This window comes from Martes martes (genome assembly GCF_963455335.1).
Source record: "Martes martes genome assembly, chromosome: 13".
Taxonomy (NCBI): domain Eukaryota; kingdom Metazoa; phylum Chordata; class Mammalia; order Carnivora; family Mustelidae; genus Martes; species Martes martes.
This window is the reverse complement of record NC_137901.1, coordinates 84,146,353-84,167,250: the sequence shown is the minus strand read 5'-3', so window position 1 is coordinate 84,167,250 and position 20,898 is coordinate 84,146,353. Positions and strand designations below refer to the sequence as shown.

At 44.6% G+C, this 20,898-nt stretch overlaps 1 protein-coding gene across 6 annotated transcripts in view; it reads left to right on the top strand.

The window, feature by feature from the left end:
• ACAD10 (acyl-CoA dehydrogenase family member 10) overlaps positions 1-20,898 on the top strand; it is a 37,844-nt gene that overhangs the window by 5,150 nt on the left and 11,796 nt on the right. For 3 of the 6 annotated variants that reach the window (XM_080821485.1, XM_080821484.1, XM_080821481.1), the window contains exons 4-10: positions 4,221-4,369; positions 7,249-7,443; positions 10,379-10,537; positions 11,678-11,837; positions 13,224-13,365; positions 17,446-17,514; positions 19,944-20,125. In XM_080821485.1, the coding sequence (XP_080677611.1) occupies positions 4,221-4,369; positions 7,249-7,443; positions 10,379-10,537; positions 11,678-11,837; positions 13,224-13,365; positions 17,446-17,514; positions 19,944-20,125 (1,056 nt within the window). Of the gene's footprint in view, positions 1-4,220; positions 4,370-7,248; positions 7,444-10,378; positions 10,538-11,677; positions 11,838-13,223; positions 13,366-17,442; positions 17,515-19,943; positions 20,126-20,898 lie in introns of all 6 variants that reach the window. The other 3 variants (XM_080821483.1, XM_080821482.1, XM_080821480.1) reach the window with 1 other exon arrangement.

Sequence of the window (20,898 nt, the reverse complement as noted above, 5' to 3'; positions counted from 1 at the left end):
CCAGCCAGCAGGAAGGAAAAAAGGCCAAAGAACTGACCTACTATGGTGGCTGGTTGGGCAGTTTTCCATGCTAAGCGAACCCAAGTACAGGTTTTTCATGCCCCTGAATAAATATTTCCTATTGACCTTAAACATGAAGCAGTTATTTTACCAGCAAAAATGAGTTTGGGGGTGCCTGGGTGGCTCAGTGGGTTAAAGCCTCTGCCTTCAGCTCAGGTCTTCATCCCAGGGTCCTGGGATCGAGTCCTGCATCGGGCTCTCTGCTCAGCAGGGAGCCTGCTTCCCCCTCTCTCTCTGCCTGCCTCTCTGCCTACTTGTGATCTCTGTCTCTGTCAAATAAATAAAATCTTAAAAAAAAATGAGTTTGTTTGGGAATAGCAAGAGAATTGCAGTTTGGGACAAACAAGCTATGGCCAACACCACAGGCTAGTCCCACAAAGGAGAGGAACATTATTTTGTGGAGAAAGAGGAGGAAACTGGGAGGGCTAGTTTTGAACAAAAGTCCACCGGAGAAAGGCAGGAGTTCAGGGTGACAATGATTTCTCATCAGCTGAGGTGCTGCGGTAGTGAGTTCAGCACACATCGTTCTCCTGCTGAGGCCAGGAAGTGATGATCCTATCCCTTTGGAGATTCTGTTGGGTTCTGTAACTGACGGGACTCAGAAGGGCGTGAGAGCTCCCCCTTCTGGCCTCCTGGCTTCATTTCAGCGAGGTTTTCCTTCTCACATGACCCAGCTAAGCAAGCGGACTCAGCAGTTTTTGACCTCCAGCGGCAGCTGGGCCCTCAGCCTCTCTATTCCTCTGCTCATATTCCACTGGCATTTACGGCAGGGCAGTTCCCACCTTCCCAGCAGCCATCCTACTCCCCCCGCCACAAACCTGCCTCCTTGATCGGCAGCCGAATCTCCTTTTGACAAAGATCACTGGGCGAAACTGAAAGTTTTCTCAACTTTCTCCAGAGTATCTGGAGAACCTATTCGCTTCTGTCCACTCCGTCTGCCTCGGTCCAGGGTTGGCTCCCTATCTTCCCCCATCACGTGAGCCTCCTAAGCCGTCAGTCTCTGCACCTCCCCCCCCAGCACTCTGGGTTTTGTGCCACCTTCCACACAGCCCCCAGAATTATCTTCCTGAAATACAGATCTTATCCCCTCCCTTCCTTTCTTCAAATCCTTGAGTGCCTGTGCTTTGTCCCTTAGATGAAGTCCAGAAGCTTTCGCTTGGTATCCGAAGGCCTCTTGCAAATTAGCCCTCCTGTCCTTGTGTTGCAGCATCGCCCACGTTTCAGCTGCCATGGACTGACTTGATGTTCTTTGAACTTGCCAAACACATTCACATTCTTGTGTCTTTGCAAGTTCTCTCCCCTCTGCGGGCAGCTGCCCTTCCCCGTCCTGTCTACCTGTTCAAATCCCACTGGTACTTTTGATGGTAAGGTAAGCAGTATATTACTGGCTCAGTGCCTGGAGTCTTGTGCACTCACTACATCTTGTGGTGATTGCTAGTATTGATTTTAAGGCTTCGCTTCTCGGAAGCCTTCTCTGAAGCCTTCTCTGACCTCCTCCCTGGGTAGAATGTCCCCGGCTAGCATGTCAGTGTAACCTCTACCAAGGTGTGTTTTGGTTAGCAAAGTTTTTCTATAAAGGGCTAAGTAGGCTTTGCAAGCCATACCACAACTGTTCCGTTTTGCTGTTGTGGCAAGAAAACAGCGACAGCAGTAAATGAATGGGTGTGGTTGTGTTCTAATAAAACCTTGCTTACAAAAACAGATGGGAGACAGAGTTGGTTCCCAGGCCATCCTTGCTTCAAATTGCAAGTTTGCAAATCCTTGCTTCAGTTTATACATCCATATGGTATTCCATTATATGGATGTACCATAGTTGATTTAACAAGCCATTTATTAATATACATTTAAGTTTCTGGTTCTCTCTCTTTTTTTTTTTCTTAAGATTTTATTTCTTGGGGCTCCTGGGTGGCTCAGAGGGTTAAGCCTCTGCCTTTGGCTCCGGTCATGATCTCAGGGTCCTGGGATCGAGCCCCGCATTGGGCTCTCTGCTTAGCAGGGAGCTTGCTTCCTCCTCTCTCTCTGCCTGCCTCTCTGCCTACTTGTGATGTCTGTCAAATAAATTTTTTAAAAAATCTTAAAAAAAAAAGATTTTATTTCTTTATTTGAGAGAGAGAGAGAGAGAAAAAACAAGTGCAGGGAGGGGCAGAGGAAGACTCGGGACTTGATCCCAAGACTTGATCCCGAGAGACTCCAGCATCATGACCTGAGCCGAAGGCAGACGCTTAACCAGCTGAGCCACCCAGGCGCCCTCTGATTCTTTTTATTACAAGTAATTCTGCACAGCCTTGTACATATTCTTTGCTGACTTTTATAGATCTATCTGTGGGAGAGATTCCTAGAAAGTAGGATTACTGCATTGGATATACATTTAAAATTTTGCTTTCCATAGAGGTTGTGCTTGTTCCCACTCCCATCAACAGTATATGAGAGTGCCAGCTCCCTTATGTACTTGCCAATTCTCAGACCATAAAAAATGTGACACACTTTAGTTCTCAGATTAAACAAGTAGGATTATTTGGATTGAGCTTTAAACGCCTTGCTATTCTCGGGGCACCTTGGAGGCTCAGTCAGTTAAGCATCGACTCTTGGTTTTGGCTCAGGTCATGATCTTGCAGTGGTAGGACTGAGCCCCTCATTGGGCTCAGGGTCGAGTCAGCTTAAGATTCTTTCTCCCTGGGTGGCTCAGTGTGTTAAAGCCTTTGATTTTGGCTCAGGTCATGATCCCAGTGTCGTGGGATCGAGCCCCAAGACAGGCTTTCTGCTCAGCAGGGAGCCTGCTTCCTCCTCTCTCTCTGCCTGCCTCTTTGCCTACTTGTGATCTCTGCCAAATAAATAAATAAAAATCTTAAAGAAAAGAAAAAAGATTCTTTTTCTCTCTCCCCCTTAGCCCATCCCCACTCTCCTGCATACATGCTCTCTCTCAAAAAAAAAAAAAAAAAAAAAAAGTCTTGCTGTTCTCGAAAGGTACTGATTAAATTGGTAACATCGATTATTTCTGAAGATTGAGACTGTCATTTTACTTTCTTTTTTTATACTTTCTATGGTGAGATATGTTCAGTGCACAGGCCTTATTTTATCAAAACAAAAAATGTGTAAAGCATATTATGTCTTAGAAATAATTACGATTTTTTATATATTTTTTAAGTTGTTTTTTTTTTTTTTAATTTGTTGGAGAGAGAGAGACAGAGATAGTGAGAGATGGCAGGAGCAGGGAGGAGGGGAGAAGCAGGCTACCCACTGAGCAGGGAGCCTGATGCGGGATTCGATCCCGGGACTCCAGAATCATGACCTGAGCCAAAGGCAGTTGCTTAATCAACTGAACCACCTAGGCGCCCTGCTTTATGTATTTTTGCCCCACAGCAGCTGTATTTTAGAAAGAAAAAACAACCTCGTACAAGAAAAAGCAGCCCCTGTCTAAAGGTTCCCAGTGTACACAAATGCTGATCTGTTCACTGCTTGAGCATCTTGTAGATAGAAATTTTCTTTTTTAGGGGCTCCTGCGTGGCTCAGTGGGTTAAGCCTCTGCCTTATGCTCAGGTCATGATCTCAGGGTCCTGGGATCAGCCCCGCATCAAGCTTTCTGCTCAGCAGGGAGCCTGCTTCCTCCTCTCACTCTCTGCCTGCCTCTCTGCCTACTTATGATCTCTGTCAAATAAATAAATAAACTCTTTAAAAAAAAAAAAAAAGAAATTTTCTTCTTTAGTCCACAAAGATGGCATCCCCCAAGCAAACGTTTTCGTGTACCACCAGCCCCACTGCCATACGGGATTACTACAGTTTACAAAATGACAGGCTTGTTTGCGAGTGCCGGCAGCATCCAGCTTATTATGCATGTTATTCCCTTACTACCTGCCAGGCCCGTGTGAACGAGCCGGCTAATGAGAGACCTGGGAAGAAAAGACATAACGCAGTGTCCAGAGTCCCGTCAAGCAGCCGGTAAAGACCTGACACTTAGCAGCGGTGTCCCCTCACTCAGTATCACTGTCGCCTTGGAGGCCTCACACTGAGATTTTGCATTTCCTGAATTTCTTCAGATTCCCAGCAGAATCCACCTGGCACCATGGCAGTGCCTCGGGTCGGGGATGCTAATTCCCCCAGGCTTCCCAAAGCCTGGCCATCCGTCCATGTGCTTCACTTACTGCATATTTTACTTCCTATAGAATGGGAACTACAAAATCATATCCCTCCTGGAACTATACGGAAGGCCTGGATCTCAGGTGGCGAGAATGGGCCCTGGATGAAACTTATGAGGGGAGAGATAACAACAGAGGATTTCTTGCAAGAATTTGGGAGACTTTGCTCTGAAATTGTGAGTGATAAAAACACTTGAATTTACATATTCTTTTTGCCAAATGGGGGATGCCCTACTCACCCGTTAAGTTGATTAAACTGCAGATAAAGAGGTAAAAACCTAATAATCTATTTTAAGGTTTTTTTTTAATATTTCAAGTTTTTATTTATTTTGCTCGGTTGATTTTTTTCAAGTTTTTATTTAAATTTTAGTTAGTTAACATACAGTGTAGTATTAGTCTCAGGAGTAGTTGATACATCACTTGGATACAACACCCAGTGTTCATCACAAGTGCCCTCCTTAACACCCGTCACCCATTTATAGTAAAAGTTTTTTTTTTTAAAGATTTTATTTATTTATTTGACAGACAGAGATCACAAGTAGGCAGAGAGGCAGGCCGGGGGTGGGGAGCAGGCTCCCTGCTGAGCAGAGAGCCCAATGTGGGGCTCTATCCCAGGACCCTGAGATCATGACCTGAGCCGAAGGCAGAGTCTTAACCCACTGAGCCACCAAGGCGCCCCTCTAGTAAAAGTTTTTAATGTATTTCTTCCATCCCAGGAACTCAGCTGTAGCTACAGATATGACTAAGTAAAAGCATTCCTTACTTTTAAGGAGAGAGAGAGACAGAGATAGTGAGAGATGGCAGGAGCAGGGAGGAGGGGAGAAGCAGGCTACCCACTGAGCAGGGAGCCCGATGCGGGATTCGATCCCGGGACTCAAGGATCATGACCTGAGCAGGAGGTCATCAATTCTTGTTCATCTGTAAGAGGAGCTGTCTGCATAACAGCTTCGATCAGAAAGCTTAATTAAAGTAATAATAAGGGGTGCCTGGGTGGCACAGTCTGTTAATCGTCCAACTCTTGGTTTCAGCTCAGGTGGTGATCTCAGGGTCCTGGGATGGAGCCGTACATCAGGCTCCGTGCTCAGTGTGGGGTCTGCTTGAGATTCTCCCTCTCCTTCTGCCTCTGCCCCTCCCACTCATGTTGTCTCTTCTTTCTCAAATACATAAATTAAATCTTAAAAAAAAAGTTTAAAAACATTTTTAAAAAGCAATAATAATATTGACCCTTTTCTCTGTACTATGCATTGTTCTAAGTTCTTTTTTTTTTAAGATTTTATTTATTTATTTGAGTGAGAGAGACAGAGATAGTGAGAGCAAGCATTAGTGGGAAAGAGAGGGAGAAGCAGGCTCCCTGCCAAGCAAAGAGCCCGACATGGGGCTCGATCCCAGGACCCCGGGATCATGACCTGAACTGAAGGCAGCCACTTCACTGACTGAGCCACCCAGGTGCCCCTGGTTCTAAGTTCTTTATTTACATTAACTCAAGTGTGGACTTCACAGTAATCCTACTAAAATGATTTAAATTATAGTAAACAAAGTTCTGTGGATCAGTGGTTGTATTGGTTGCACAATAATGAATGTACTTAACGCCACCCAGCTAGACACTTTAAGTGGCTAAAATAGTAAATGTTGTGTTAGGTATATTTTACCACAATTTCAAATATGTATGTAAAACATTGTGGTAAATGAAAGAAAGAAGCTGATCAAAAAAGACCACATATTGTATGATTCCATTTATATGAAATGCCCAGAATAGGGAAGTCTATAGGAAAAGAAAGTAAATTACTAATTTTCTAGGACTGAGAGTATTGGGGTATGGGAGGTGGAATGTGGAATGACTGCCAGTGTATGTGGGGTTTCTTTTCAGAGTGATGAAAATGGTCTAAGATTGATTGTGGTGATGGTCACACAACTTTGTGAACATATTAAAAACTTTGAATCAGGGGCACCTGGGTGGCTCAGGCAATAAACATCTGCCTTTGGCTCAAGTCATGATCCCAGGGTCCTGGAATGGAGCCCTACATCAGGCTTCCCGATCAGCGGAGAGCCTGCTTCTCCCTCTCCCACTCCTGCTTGTGTTCCCTTTCTCACTATGTCTCTCTCTGTCAGATAAATAAATAAAATCTTTAAAAACAAACAAACAAACTTTGAATCATACAATTTATGGGTGAATTGTGTGGTATGTAAGTTGTATTTCAGTGAAGTTGTCTATAGTATATGTGTATGTGTGTGATTATATCAAATAGCAGACTTGCCTTTGCAGATTTTGAGATATGATGAGACTTTCCAAAACCTACGGACTGAATTTAAAAATGAAAAATGGGGGCGCCTGGGTGGCTCAGTGGGTTAAGCCTCTGCCTTTGGCTCAGGTCATGATCTCGGGGTCCTGGGAACGAGTCCTGCATCGGGCTCTCTGCTCAGCGGGGAGCCTGCTTCCCCACCTCTCTCTCTGCCTGCCTTTCTGCCTACTTGTCATCTCTCTTTCTCGCTATCAAATAAATAAATTAAAAAAAAAAAGAAAATCATTACTAGTCTTCTGGATCATCAAGGATTAAATCAGATCTGCCTCATATATTTGTGCAGTTGATACTTCTGAAGATTGCCAATCCATGAGTAAAATAAGGAATTCATTTATCAGGAATATTGATAGAGATCACTTCAGTCTCTTCCCATTGGCACTGAAAGTCGGTTTTTACAACCTTGTATGGAAAGTTCTGCACAACGGCCGAAGGAGAATTCCTTTAGGCAGCAATATTTTTCTCTGTTGGTCATAAGCTCTTCCTCTTACTCTTTTTTTTTTTTTTAAGATTTTATTTATTTATTTGACAGAGAGAGAGAGAGAGAGAGAGCACAAGCAGGCAGAAAGGCAGGCAGAGGCAGAGAGAGAAGCAGGCTCCCCTCTGAGCAAGGAGCCCGACGCGGGGCTCGATCCCAGGACCCTGAGACCATGACCTGAGCCGAAGGCAGCGGCTTAACCCACTGAGCCACCCAGGTGCCCCGCTCTTCCTCTTACTCTTAATTATGATCAGTTCTCCTCTCCTCTCCCCCCTTTTAGGTGAAGACCTCTGTACCTGTGGGCTCCTTTTTCTCTCTGCTGACCAGTGAGCAGGTGGCAAAGCAGTTCCCAGTGATGACTGAGGCCATAACGCAAATTCGGGCAAAAGGCCTTCGGACGGCAGTCTTGAGCAATAATTTTTATCTTCCCAATGGGAAAAGCTTTTTGCCCCTGGACCGGAAACAGTTTGATGTGGTAAGCTTGAAGTGACCCAAACAATCAAAACAGAGACTCTGTCCTTGCTTCAGAAGGCATCATTAAATGCTGCCTTTTAGCTGGTCTTGAGTGAATGGGTTTTCTTATCCAGACTAACTTGACTAAATTAGGTTTAGACATAACAGGACGAAAAGAGGACATTTAAAAGGTCACTGAGCTCTCAACAAAGTCCAGTATTTATGGGATTTGATAAATGGTTGAAACCTCAGCTTTAGAGACTCTTTCACATTCTGAATTTGAATCTTATTCATCATATAACACACAAACTTCCATTGGGCCTCACGTCTTAAAGGGCCTGCTGACCTTTTCCAAGACCAGCCCTGTTGGGGTGCCTGACTGGCTCAGTCGGAAGGGTGTGTGAATATTGATTCCAGGGTCATGAGTTTGAGCCCCTGTGTCAGGTCTAGAGATTACTTAAATAAATAAATATTTTTTTTAAAAAGAAGAAAAAGGAGCGCCTGGGTGGCTCAGTTGACTAAGCGTCTGACTCTTGATTTTGGCTCAGGTCATGGTCTCAGAGTTATGATCTCAGGGTTGTGAGCTCAAGCCCCTGCTTAAGATGATTCTCTCTTTCCCTCTCCTTTTGCCCTCCCCCTCAAAAAAGAAAACAAACAAAAAAAAAGACCAGCGATGTTGCTCTTTCTGTGGCATTAATCCTGAGACTAGTGCTAACAAAACTTACTGCAGTAATGGAAATGTCCAATATGGTTGCTACTAGCCACATACAGCTATTAAACACTTGAAATGTGGCTAGTATCATTGAAGAACTGAATTTTATTTCATTTTTATTAGTTTAAATGTTCATAATCAGGGCACCTGGGTGACTCAGTGGGTTAAAGCCTCTGCCTTCGGCTCAGGTCATGATCCCAGGGTCCTGGGATCGAGCCCCACATCGGGCTCTCTGCTCAGCAGGGACCCTGCTTCCCCCTCTCTCTCTGTCTGCCTCTCTGCCTACTTGTGATCTCTGTCAAATAAATAAATAAAATCTTTTAAAAATATATAAATAATCACATACGGCTGGTGGTTGCTGTATTGGCTAGCCCAGTGCTAGACTGTCAAACTACACTGAGGACATACTGAGTGCAGAGATGGTCTTCTGGGCCAGGAGGTTATTGTACCTATAAAGGATTCCCCATTTCCCCAAGAGAAAATAGAGTATTATTCTGGGATAGATAATGAATTATTTTTAGATGACCTGCTTAAACTTCAGTTAGAAAATAAATTCTCATTGAGCCGTTACTCTGTGCAGGGTGCTGGCGAGGCATGAAGCGATACCGTGTCACATGTGACAGACGATCTTTGCCCGCTGGAGCACACATTTGCTCCATTTCAGGGGCTCACTCACCACATGTGGCTAGTGGCTGCTATGTCGGACAGTGCAGATACAGCCTTTCCATCACTGCAGAAGGCTCTATCAGATGGTGCTAGCTTAGAATGTGAAATCTAGTTGAATGGACAGGCCGAAATTCAGAGCACGAAGGTTGGAAATTAACTTCCCAGCCCATACTGTTTTCACCTGCCACATCCTCCTTCCTTCTTGTAGAAAGCCCATCAGACATGGAGTCCTCTCCTCTCTGGACACCTTGTCTGGCTCCCCACCTGCTTAGATGGTTAGTTTCCCTGCAGTACACATACAGACCTCTTCCAAGCTCCCTCCCCTGTGAGGGCTCCGAACCTCGGCCAAATTCAGTCCTGTTTCAGCAGCTTGCAAACTTGCTCCCCTGAACCTCAGTTTTCTCATCTGTAATTCAGGAATAGCAATTTCGGGTTGTAGGGTAGCTGTGTGCCCCCCATGGAATAATGCATGCAAAGCTCTCTGCATGGTCCGGGCTCATGGCAGTTATTTTCAGAGGATCCTTCCATCCAGGGCAGCTATAGGGATGATATCGTCATCTGGACAACTGAAGCTGGTCAGGCTCACACTGAGCCCTCCAAGTGAAACTACAATTTAAAAGACCTATTGAGCTTCTTGAAAAAAATGGACTTGTTCATTTAGACTTCACAGGCTTTCTGGCATGTGCTTTCCAGCAGCTTTTCTGGTGGGTTTTCATATTTTAGATCTGCAGGAGACCTGGAGGTTTAAAAATATTTCCTCAAGGGCAATGATTTAGGTTTTTGTTCTCTAAAGCTCTAAATATACATATATATATATATATATATATATATATATATACACACACGTGCACAGGCACATGCAAACACACACACGGAATAAAGATAGTGTAAGCAATCCTGAAATCTCTGTCAACATTAGAGACTGAACACTTCAGTATTGTAGGAATCTGCCTTGGCTTTTAGAATTTTTTTCATCTATTTTTTTTTTTAATTTAAAAAGCTTTTACATTGTTTTTTTTATTGTAAAAACCCACATAACAGAGGCGCCTGGGTGGCTCAGTGGGTTAAAACCTCTGCCTTCGACTCGGGTCATGATCCCAGGGTCCTGGGATCGAGCCCCGAGTCGGGCTCTCTGCTCAGCGGGGAGCCTGTTTCTCCCTTTCCCTGCCACTCCTCCTGCTTGTACTCTCTCTCTCTGTCAAATAAACAAATGAAATCTTTAAAAAATATATTAAAAAAATAAATAAAAGTTCTCCACGACTGCTACAGTAGGTAAGATAGCTGTTCGCATCCCCGTGTTACTGATGAGGACACGGAGGCCCATCACGGCCTCACTGTTTGCAAAAGGTCACTGTGTCTGAAGCAGAACTCTGGTTTTCTGAGCTTGCCCCCAGGTAGTAATCCAGGATTTCCATGTCCAACTTTAAAAAGCAACATCATTTTATATCATAATACTCCTAAGTTACTTGTTACAACAAATCTCAACTGTCCTTATATTATTTCTCTTCAACAACTATGGCAGGACGCATGTGGGAGCACCGCCTTTTAGAGACACTCACCTCTCACTCCTGTCCCTCAGGTCGTGGAATCCTGCCTAGAAGGGGTCTGTAAGCCAGACCCCAGGATCTACAAGCTGTGCTTGGAGCGGCTCGGCCTGCAGCCTTCTGAGTCCATTTTTCTTGACGATCTTGGACCAAATCTAAAAGCTGCTGCCAGCCTTGGCATTCGCACCATTCAGGTAACGGTCACCGTTTTTGGAACCCCTGCTGTGCAACAGGCACTAGCCTAAGCATTTCTGTGCAGACTGTTCACAATCATAGTTGTGTTTAGTGGTTTTCCCGCATGCTGCTGTAGTCTTATTTTTCTTATTAATTAGGAAATCTATGGGACGAGCCACTCACATTTTCAAAGGGAAGGAGGACAAACACCTACTAAGAAGTCAGTTTGAGAAAAGAATTACACAAGGAGGGCACCTGAGTGGCTCATTTGGTTAAGTGACTCCCTTCAGCTCAGGTCATAATCCCGGAGTCCCAGGATCCAGCCACGCATCGGGCTCCCTGCTCAGTGGGGAGTGCGCTTCTCCCTCTGACCCTCTCCCCTATCATGCTCACTCTGTCTCTCAAAAAAATAAGAAAATCTTAGGGGAAAAAAAGGAATTACACAAGGACGTGGCTGGCAGGCTTAAGATGTTTGGGATGGCAGTTAGGCTATCCTAGTAATGCTGTTCTGGGTTAGGCCACACGGACCACCCAGGTGATGGCTCTGAAGGGTGAGAAGCCATGAGAGGAGGTCTCTGAATGGCTTGTCACGTTTGGGTTTTCGCTATGAAGCTGGCAGGCCATCGGGACAGGGTGGATGCTGCTGTATGCTGGCCTCCTGGTGTGAGGGAGCATCATGGACTCTTAACTGGCACTCCTCCCAGTGGAGAAGAATGGTCAATGGGGTTAGGAATTAAATGGGAAGAGGAAGCTCATTCTAAGGCTTCCTCGTTAGCTGACTATCCTGGCCTCCAAGGCCCTTGCCCAGAAACCTGACTTCTTGGCTATCTCCCTCTAAAGAACTATCCTTTTAGGGCACCTGGGTGGCTCAGTCCGCTAAGCACCTGTGTTCGGGTCCTAGGATGCCCAGGGTCCTGGGGTTGAGCTCCACATCGGGCTCCCTGTTCAGCAGGGAGTCTGCTTGTCCCTCTTCCTCTGCCCCCTTACCCCCTGCTCGTGCACTCGCTCTCTCTCTCTCTCTCTCACGCTCACACTGTCTCTCTCTCAAATAAATAAATAAAATATTAAGAAAAACCACAAAGCTACCCTTTTGGAGAACAGAAAGGAGGCCAGGTGAGGATTGACTGGTGATATATGTTCAATATTCTCTTTGAAACCAGGTTGATGACCCAGAAACTGCCGTAAAGGAATTAGAAACCCTTTTAGGCTTTACAATGAGAATGGTTATTCCAAACACTGGCCCTGTGAGAGAAACAGTGGAAATTCCACGAGATTCCTTAGAGAAGTATCTCAAAGACCTACTGGGGACCCAGAGCACAGGTATTTCTATGTTTGTATTTTGCTGACTCTCTTAAGGCTCAGCTTTCAGTCTGGCTCTCCCTTTGAAACCCCGGTGGAATATGCTGGAGACAGAGGCGGTGTGATGAGGTAAACAGCTGTTGGGCTCAGTGGATCCGAACGCAGCTTTCGGTCTTGCCTGGGAAAAAGCATTAACCCCAAAAGTTCACGTGCCCCCTCTAGTGTGGGGGTGGGTCAGGGGATCCCCTGGGACCTGGAGCCAGTGGTATGTGCCCGGGAGCACTGGAGTGTATCTAATTGTTTTGAGGCAACAGCCTCAAAGGTGACTTAAGAAGTTCCCTGAGTTGACAATAGGACAAGGTCCCTCTTTCATTCTTTGAATTTCAGCCTCAGAAAAACAGCTAGCGGCCTCAGGGGCTCTTTTTTTGGTTTGTTTCTTAAGATTTTATTTATTTGATGGAGAGAGACACAGCAAGAGAGGGAACACAAGCAGAGAGAGTGGGAGAGGGAGAAGCAGGCTTCCCACAGAGCAGGGAGCCCAGTGCAGGGGACGATCCCAGAACCCTGGGATCATGACCCGAGCTGAAGGCAGACACTTAATGACTGAGCCACCCAGGCGTCCCTGCCTTGGGGGCTTTTGAAGACATTTCCACCTGGTGATAAAGCCTTGCTTCCACCCGTGGAATCCTTGAAAAAGACATTTTGTGTTGTGCTTCACAGTTCTGTTCTCCAGGGATTGGATTGTTCTTAGGGCCTCTTGTACCGCTGAGGGGCCCTTTCGGAGCAGGCCCTCGAACTCAGGCAAACTCCCATTGCCTGCACTTCTGACCACGTGAGAAGAGTCTATGTCCGGAGTTCAGTCTTATGATGAAGCTGAGGGTTCATCAGGACGTTCCTGAGAGGGAGCCACAGAGTTCAGCCCACTGGGGTGGGAGAGCTGAGCACTTTGGCTCAGCTGTCGGCCTCTGCAGAAGCTCCTTTCAGCCGTCACGCCAGTGTCACGCGTGGTTTGGCCGGGTATGGGCTGAGGGACACACAAGGGCACTGTTCATCCTCAGGCTTAAAGCATCCCATTTCGCCTGATGGGTTGCCACGATTGTGCTTGTGGCTGATAAACAGAATCAAAAAAGCTTTTCTTCGCAGAACGGGAGTTGGCCAGAGGGACAAAATCGGACACCTGTACAAAGTGAGAATGACAGTGGTAGAAACGGAGTGGCCTTTGCCACATGGTAGTGGACCTGAGCTGGGTGGGGGATACCTGGCCCTCAGTCATTTCTGGTGCCCAAGGAGGAGGTGTAGCCCAAATCAGAATGTTCTGCACCCCGAATGTGGTATTCATTAGAAAGCAGGAATGCCCAGCTCTGTCCTCCAGAACCGCTTTCGTTTTCTTGGTTTTCAAACTTTCAGGTCCATTGGAACTCCTTCGGTTTGATCATGGGCAGTCCAGTCCAACCTACTACGTCCGGCTCGGTAACCACCAGCTAGTTCTGAAAAGGAAACCCCTGGGGACACTCGTTCCGTCCACCCACTCAGTAGAGAGGGAGTTCAGGTAACTTCTCAGAGCCGGGGTGTCCTCACCCCCAGCCTCCGCAGCTCAGCCCCGAACTAACAAGCCAGCGCCCCGTCAGAGAGCCCTGACACATTTAAATGTGCAAGTGTGAATTTCCAAAATTATTTCTATTAAGAACATGTCACCTAATTTCATTCCGAAGTTTGTTTTTGCTTTTCTAGACCTACACCTCTAGGAAACCAGACTTTTTTGGGAATCTCTGGGTGAAAAAGAGTGTTCCTGAAATACCCATTAGTCTTACCCTTGAGTCTTAAAGACTTTAAGACCATTAGTCTTATATTCAGTATATTAGTCGCACTGAGGCCAAAACAAGTATGGCCATGAGGTAATGGTTGTTGAAACTGGCTGGTGGGCATGTGGGAGTTTGTCGTAAGAATCTCTCTACGGAGGTATGTTTGAAATTTTCCGTAATAAAATGTGTAAAAGAATATATGTATTACACCCCCATCCCAACCCCTTTGCAAATAGGAAATATTAAACATAGTAGGTTGAAAAACCTAGTTCCAAACTAGAAAATTCTGGATGGGCTCCATTGGTTGGGGGCTTATTCTCCTGGAAGCCTTTCTCCTGTTCTGTTCCCTTCTCCCTTCTAGCCCCCCATGCTCTGCAGAAGGAGTGCTACAGAGTAGGAAAGGAAATGTGCTGTCACTTGGCCCCTTCTTTTTTTTTTTTTTTTTAAAGATTTTATTTATTTATTTGACAGACAGAGATCACAAGTAGGCAGAGAAGCAGGCAGAGAGAGGGGGGAAGCAGGCTCCCCACCGAGCAGAGAGCCCGATGCGGGGCTCTATCGCAGGACCCTGGAATCACGACCTGAGTCGAAGGCAGAGGCTTTAACCCACTGAGCCACCCAGGTGCCCCTCTTGGCCCCTTCTTATTAGTACTCTTTACTCTCTGTCCTTGGGATTTTTTAGTTCCTGGACTCTGACTTCTCCAAGTACTATAGGCAGTGGTGACTGGTGATTATGAAGCCTTAGGGGGTCATCAGAGGAGAAAACCTATAGTTATTTCTGAGCATTTATATATGCGTTCATGCAGGAACAGGTGTGCATTTATAGGAGGGAAACCCTAAAAGTATGAAGCCCCCACTCTGCTCTTCTGCACCCTGCTTGCAAATGCTCTCTGAGCATTCCCAGAGGTACTGAGGAATTCTGTGGGTGCTATTCCAAAAATCCAGGAAAGCAGAGAATTTCCATTTTAGTAAAGGAATAAAATGTGCATTTGGAGATGAAACATAATATTGTATCTGCTTATAAAGTGCCAAATGGACAATTTTGGGAATTTTGGAAAACAGCATGACACAATTTATTAAAAACCTGAGTAGTCACACTTCTAGATCTAGTAATTCTAGTTAGAGGAATCTCTCCTTAAAAAATAATTCTCGGAGCGCCTGGGTGGCTCAGTGGGTTAAAGCCTCTTGTCTTCGGCTCAGGTCATGATCCCAGGGTCCTGGGATCGAGCCCCACTTTGGGCTCTCTGCTCGCTGGGGAGCCTGCTTCCTCCTCTCTCTCTGCCTGCCTCTCTGCCTACTTGTGATCTCTCTCTGTCAAATAAATAAATAAATAAAATCTTTTAAAAAAATAATAATTCTCAATAGGGAAAACAGCTTTATGCATTAATATGGCCACCACAATGTTGTTTATAATAAAAAATTGGAAATATCCTAATGGTACAATAATCAGGAAATGATTAAACCTTGGCATGTCTATTTGTTGCAACAAAGACAACAAGAGTAACAGCCGACATTTACTGAGTGTTTAGCATGCACCAGGCACTATCATAAATGCTTTGGATTTGTTGTTAACCCAAAGCATTCTCACAACAACTCATGATATGTTACTATTATGATCCCTGTTTTACTGGCGAGGGAAGCGAGGCTTAAAGACTTTAAGCAACATCCCCTAGGACACACAACTAGCATGTGAGTGACCGAGTTCGGCCTCACACCCAGGGGTGGTAGGATTCCCATCCCGGCCTTAATGACTCTGCCCTTACTGCAGCCAACCAAAGTATAACACAAAAATAACACAAATAACACAAAAATGTCATGATAAAATTATAATAAAATTATAATTATAATTTATTATAATAAAAACAGATACAAACCACATACAGTACTATCCTAACTATGTCTTGTGTTGTTTTTTTTTTTTTTTAGTACTCTCTACACCCAGCACGGGACTCAGACCCACAACCCCAAGATCAAGAGTTGCATGCTCTACCTACTGAGCCAGTAGGCACCCCTAACTTTTTTTTTTTTTTTTAAGATTTTGTTTATTTATTTGACAGAGACAGAGAGAGAGTATGTGCACAAGCAGGGGGAGTGGCAGGCAGAGGGAGAAGCAGGCTCCTGGGGCTCGATCCCAGAACCCTGGGATCATGACCTGAGCTGAAAGCAGATACTTAACTGACTGAGCCAACACCTAACTATTTTTTTTAAAGACTGCTACACTGAAACAAAAATATTAGAAAGGAACCCACCAAAATATTTACCATGTTGGGGTAGCATGTTACTATTCTTCAGCTGCAAGTAACAGAAACCCACCGAGACTGACTTAAGTGTTTTGTTTTGTTTTTTTAAATGAGAGGTAAGGGGTGCCTGGGTGGCTTAGTCTTTAAGCATCTGCCTTCGGCTCAGGTCATGTCCTAGGGTCCTGGGATCGAGCCCCGCATTGGGCTCCCCGCTCTGTAGGAAGCCTGCTTCTCCCTCTCCCACACCCCCAGCTGGTGTTCCTGCTCTCGCTCTCTCTCTCTCTCTCAAATAAATAAATAAAATCTTTAAAAAAAATAAAAGGAGAGATAAAATTTAGTGGCTTCATAATTTAAATCTTTCAGGAATGACTAGATCCAGGGGCCCAAATAATATCACCAGGAGACCCATTCATTCTCTCTCTACCTCCATCTCTCCACTCTTTTTTCCCTCTATAACCTTAGTGAATGTTCCAGCATACCTCCTGAGATTGACTTATTGGCCCAATATGAACCATCGTCTGGGGTCAAGAGGCTGCATTGTTCAGGTTGGCCGAATCTGGCTCTTGTGCCCATCCTTGGAAACAAGCATTGGGTCAGTCCCATCCAAACTCTGTGGACTGACAGTAGCTACAGAGAGCCGTTTCCCAAAGGAAAGCCTAGGTATTATTATCAGAACATGAAGCAGGGAAAGGACACCAGGCAGGCAAAAGTAGGAGCCAAATACTGGTGACAAGACCGAGTAATTACTTTTCTATTTAAAACACTTAAAAATGCCAAATACTGGTGATAAAAATGAGTAATTATTTTTCTATTTAAAACATTTAAAAATTTCCTCCTTGGGGGTGCCTAGGGTGACTCAGTCAGTTAAGCATCTGACTCTTGATTTCAGCTCAGGTCATAAGATCGAGCTCCAAGTCAGGCTCCACGCTCAATATGGAATCTGCTTGGGATTCTATTTCTCGCTCTCTCTCCCTCTGCCCCTTTCCCTGTTCTCTCTTATACACGCTTTCTCAAGTTAAAAAAAATAAAATCTTAAAAAAGAAAAAAAAAGAATGGGACGCTTGGGTGGCTCAGTTGGTTCAGCCATTGCCTTTGGCTCAGGTCATGGTCCCAGAGTCTTGGGATTGAGTCCCATATCGGGCTTCACCTGCTCTGTGGGGAGCCTGCTTCTCCCTCTCCCCCTGCCTGCCACTCTCCCTGCTTGTGCTCTCTCTCTCTCTCTGTGTCAAATAAATAAATAAAATCTTAAAAAAAAAAAAAGAAAGAAAGAAAAAAGAATGTCTTCTGTGGACAGCATATAGTTAAGTCTTGCCTTTCTATGCAGTAAGACAATCTCTGTCTCAATTAAAATGTTTAGTCTAATAAATGTAATGTAACTATTGATGTCTGAATTAGTTCTATAATTTTGCTATTTGTTTCTTGTTTTTCCCATCTGTTTTTTGTTCTTCGTGACTATCTTGGGGTCAACTGAATATTTTTTAGAATTCTGCTTTAATTTCTGCGTGTACTGATTTTAATTCAGAAAAATCGTTTCAAGAAAATTTCAATTCAGCCAGCACTGTTGGTCATTTCTCTTTGTTCCAGCAGGATAATGAAAGCCCTTGCCAATGCTGGAGTGCCTGTTCCCAAAGTTCTTGACCTCTGTGAAGATTCAGGGTAATGTTCTGATTTATTTCTTTTATTACATATTCAAACTACAGAAGAGAAAAGCCCATATAGTAACTCAAATACCAGTTTGTTAGAGTGAAGACAAATACATTTGGGGTGGGAGAGAAAAGAGACTTTATAGCAACCTCCCCTGGAGGTTCACAGGTCCTTAAGTTGTCCTGACAGAAATGCCTGCTTTTGTGAAAATTGGTAGGAAACATTCTTTATCATTTAAAAATTTATATCCATCTACTTTCATGTTGCTTATTTTTGTTAATTTTTTATTATGGTCCTTCTAAACTGCTTTGTAATAAGGTTTTTGAATCTATCTCTTTTTGTCCCAACTTTTTAATTAATAAAATTTTGAAACATACAGAAAAGTTGAAAGAAGAAAAAAATAGCATAAAGAGTACTTCATCTAGATTAAAACATTGTTAACATTTTGCCATATTTGCTTTTTATATGTATAGATATATGTATATAGATGTATTTTATGTGAATAACTTTAATAGCAATAATTATACAATCTAATAAGTTTATAACTTTATACATTTTATAAATAAATAACTGTTTTCTCTCTCACTTTATATCAGTTATTGTTGACTGAATCTTTTTTTAAAAGATTTTATTTATTTATTTGACAGACAGAGATCACAAGTAGGCAGAGAAGCAGATGGGGGCAGGCAGGCTCCTCACTGAGCAGAGAGCCCGATGGGGGGCTCGATCCCAGGACCCTGAGACCATGACCTAAGCTGAAGGCAGAGGCTTAACCCACGGAGCCACCTGGGGCCCCAATTGACTGAATTTTTTGAAGTACGTTGCATACAGCGTAAACCGCCTAAAAATAGACATTTTCTTTCATAACCACAGCAGTGTTATTATACTTAAGATAATTAACAACAGTTTAATAATAAATTTAATATCTAGCCCATGGTTAAGTCAGGATAAACAGTTTTTTTTTTTTTAAGATTTTATTTATTTATTTCACAGACAGATCACAGGTAGGCAAAGAGGCAGGCAAGAGAGAGGGAGAAGCAGGCTCCCCGCTGAGCAGAGAGCCCGATGCGGGGCTCGATCCCAGGACCCTGGGATCATGACCTGAGCCGAAGGCAGAGGCTTTAACCCACTGAGCCACCCAGGTACCCCAGGATAAATAGTTTTAATGGTAGCCTTTTCAAAGCAACTTTTTAGAATTGTAAACTGATTTCTAATAATGACCAAAAATAGTTTAATGAGAGTTTGGTGTATCACCTTTTTTTTTTTTTTTAAAGATTTTATTTATTTTATTTGACAGAGAGAGAGAGATCACAAGTAGGCAGAGAGGCAGGCAGAGAGAGTGAGAGAGGGAAGCAGGCTCCCCGCCAAGCAGAGAGCCCGATGTGGGACTCGATCCCAGGACCCTGAGATCATGACCTGAGCCGAAGGCAGCGGCTTAAACCACTGAGCCACCCAGGCGCCCGGTGTATCACCTTTAATACCACAGGGGAGTGTATGTGCCACTCACACCAGCAGAGAATGACAGAAATAACATCAATGAGACGGGATAGTTATTGAAGCCTCATTGGAACCAGGCAATCCTTGTATATTTGCTCCCCTAATTCTTATAACAACCCTTTGAAGTTTTCCAGATTAAAACAACAAAGCCCAGAGGGGGTCAGTAAATCTCTCACAATCATACTGGTAGGAAAAGCCAGAGGCAGGATTTAAACCTGGTTCTGTGTGGCTCCGAAGTCCCCCCCTCAACATGGCGCTTTCCTCCATTATCACACTTACACTTCATTCCTGTCGCTTCCATGAGTGGACCAAACACAAGAGAGACATGCTGGCAAAAACGTATAGACGGGGCTGTGTGTGTGGTGGTTTGGGGATGGGGTACTTCCAACCCTTTGTGCTTATGTACGAAGGAAAGGAAATGTCCAGCACTCTGGGTCTGAACTCGTTCCCCAGCACTTAGCACAGACAGACGGAAAGAGCAGTGCCGGCACGCCTGGATGGCTCAGTCCATTGAGTGGCTGGCTCTTTCCAACTCAGGTCATGATCTCAGGGGCCTGGGATCGAGCCCCACACTGGGCTCCACATTCAGTGGGGAGTCTGCTTGAGGGTTCTCTCTCTCCCTCTGCCCCTCCCCCTTCTCTCTCATGCACACACACTTTCTAAAATAAATAGTCTTAAAAAAAAAAAGAGGGGTGCCTGGGTGGCTCAGTGGGTTAAGCCTCTGCCTTCAGCTCAGGTCATGATCTCAGGGTCCTGGGATTGAGCCCCGCATCAGGCTCTCTGCTCAGCGGGGAGCCTGCTTCCTTCTCTCTCTGCTTGCCTCTCTGCCTACTTGTGATCTCTCTGTCAAATAAATAAATAAAATCTTAAAAAAAAAAAAAAAAAAAGAGCAATGCCCTAACAGCCTAAGCTGGGCTGAAACCCCCCATCTGTGTCCCTCCCAGGGTCATCGGCACGCCCTTCTATCTGATGGAGTACTGCCCAGGCCTCATCTACAGAGACCCCTCTCTGCCAGGCTTGGAGCCCAGCCAGAGGCGGGCCATATACACTGCCATGAACAGAGTCTTGTGCAAAATTCACAGTGTGGACCTCAAGGCTGCAGGCCTAGAAGACTATGGGAAACATGGTGAGCAGGCCGCCATTTGTCTTTTGTGCTGATGGGTTCCTCATTGGTGCCCTTATCCTCAGGATTTGCATGATGTCAGAGTGTTCACGCATCTGGTGTTTGCTAACTGTGAGGGGGGCTTCTTAGCCCCCTCCTTGGACATCCAGTTTCATTTTAATGGAGGTGTCATTTACCTAATACTTTATCCTCAGATACGTCCCTTCCTGGCCTATAGAATCTCTCTCCCCTGTAATTTTGATCTTGCTGGACCATTTCAATCTTTATTTTTCCTGGTACTGGCCAAGAGTATTAAGATACTTTCTTCTGGGGTGCTTGGGTGGCTCAGTGGGTTAAGCCTCTGCCTTCGGCTCAGGTCATGATCTCAGAGTCCTGGGATCGAGTCCCACATCGGGCTCTCTGCTCAGTGGGGAGCCTGCATCCCCCTCCCCTTCTGCCTGCCTCTCTGCCTACTTGTGCGCTCTCTCTCTCTCTCTCTGTCAAATAAATAAAAATAAAATCTTTTAAAAAAAAGATACTTTCTTCTGTTTTATACTCTTTCCCCTAAGTATTCTTTTCAACAGGGATAGACTTTTAAAATGCCATTATGCCAAGGCATTTTCTTGGTAGAATGTGTTTCTGCTTGTCTTTTACTGTCTGAGAGTTCCAGTTGCTCCTCATCCTCATTGTTATTGTCAGTTTTTTTACTTCCTTGTTTTTTGTTTGTTTTTTTTTTGAAGTCAGGTGTATTGAAGTGTAACATTCTATGTATTTGACAAACACACATAATTTTAAAA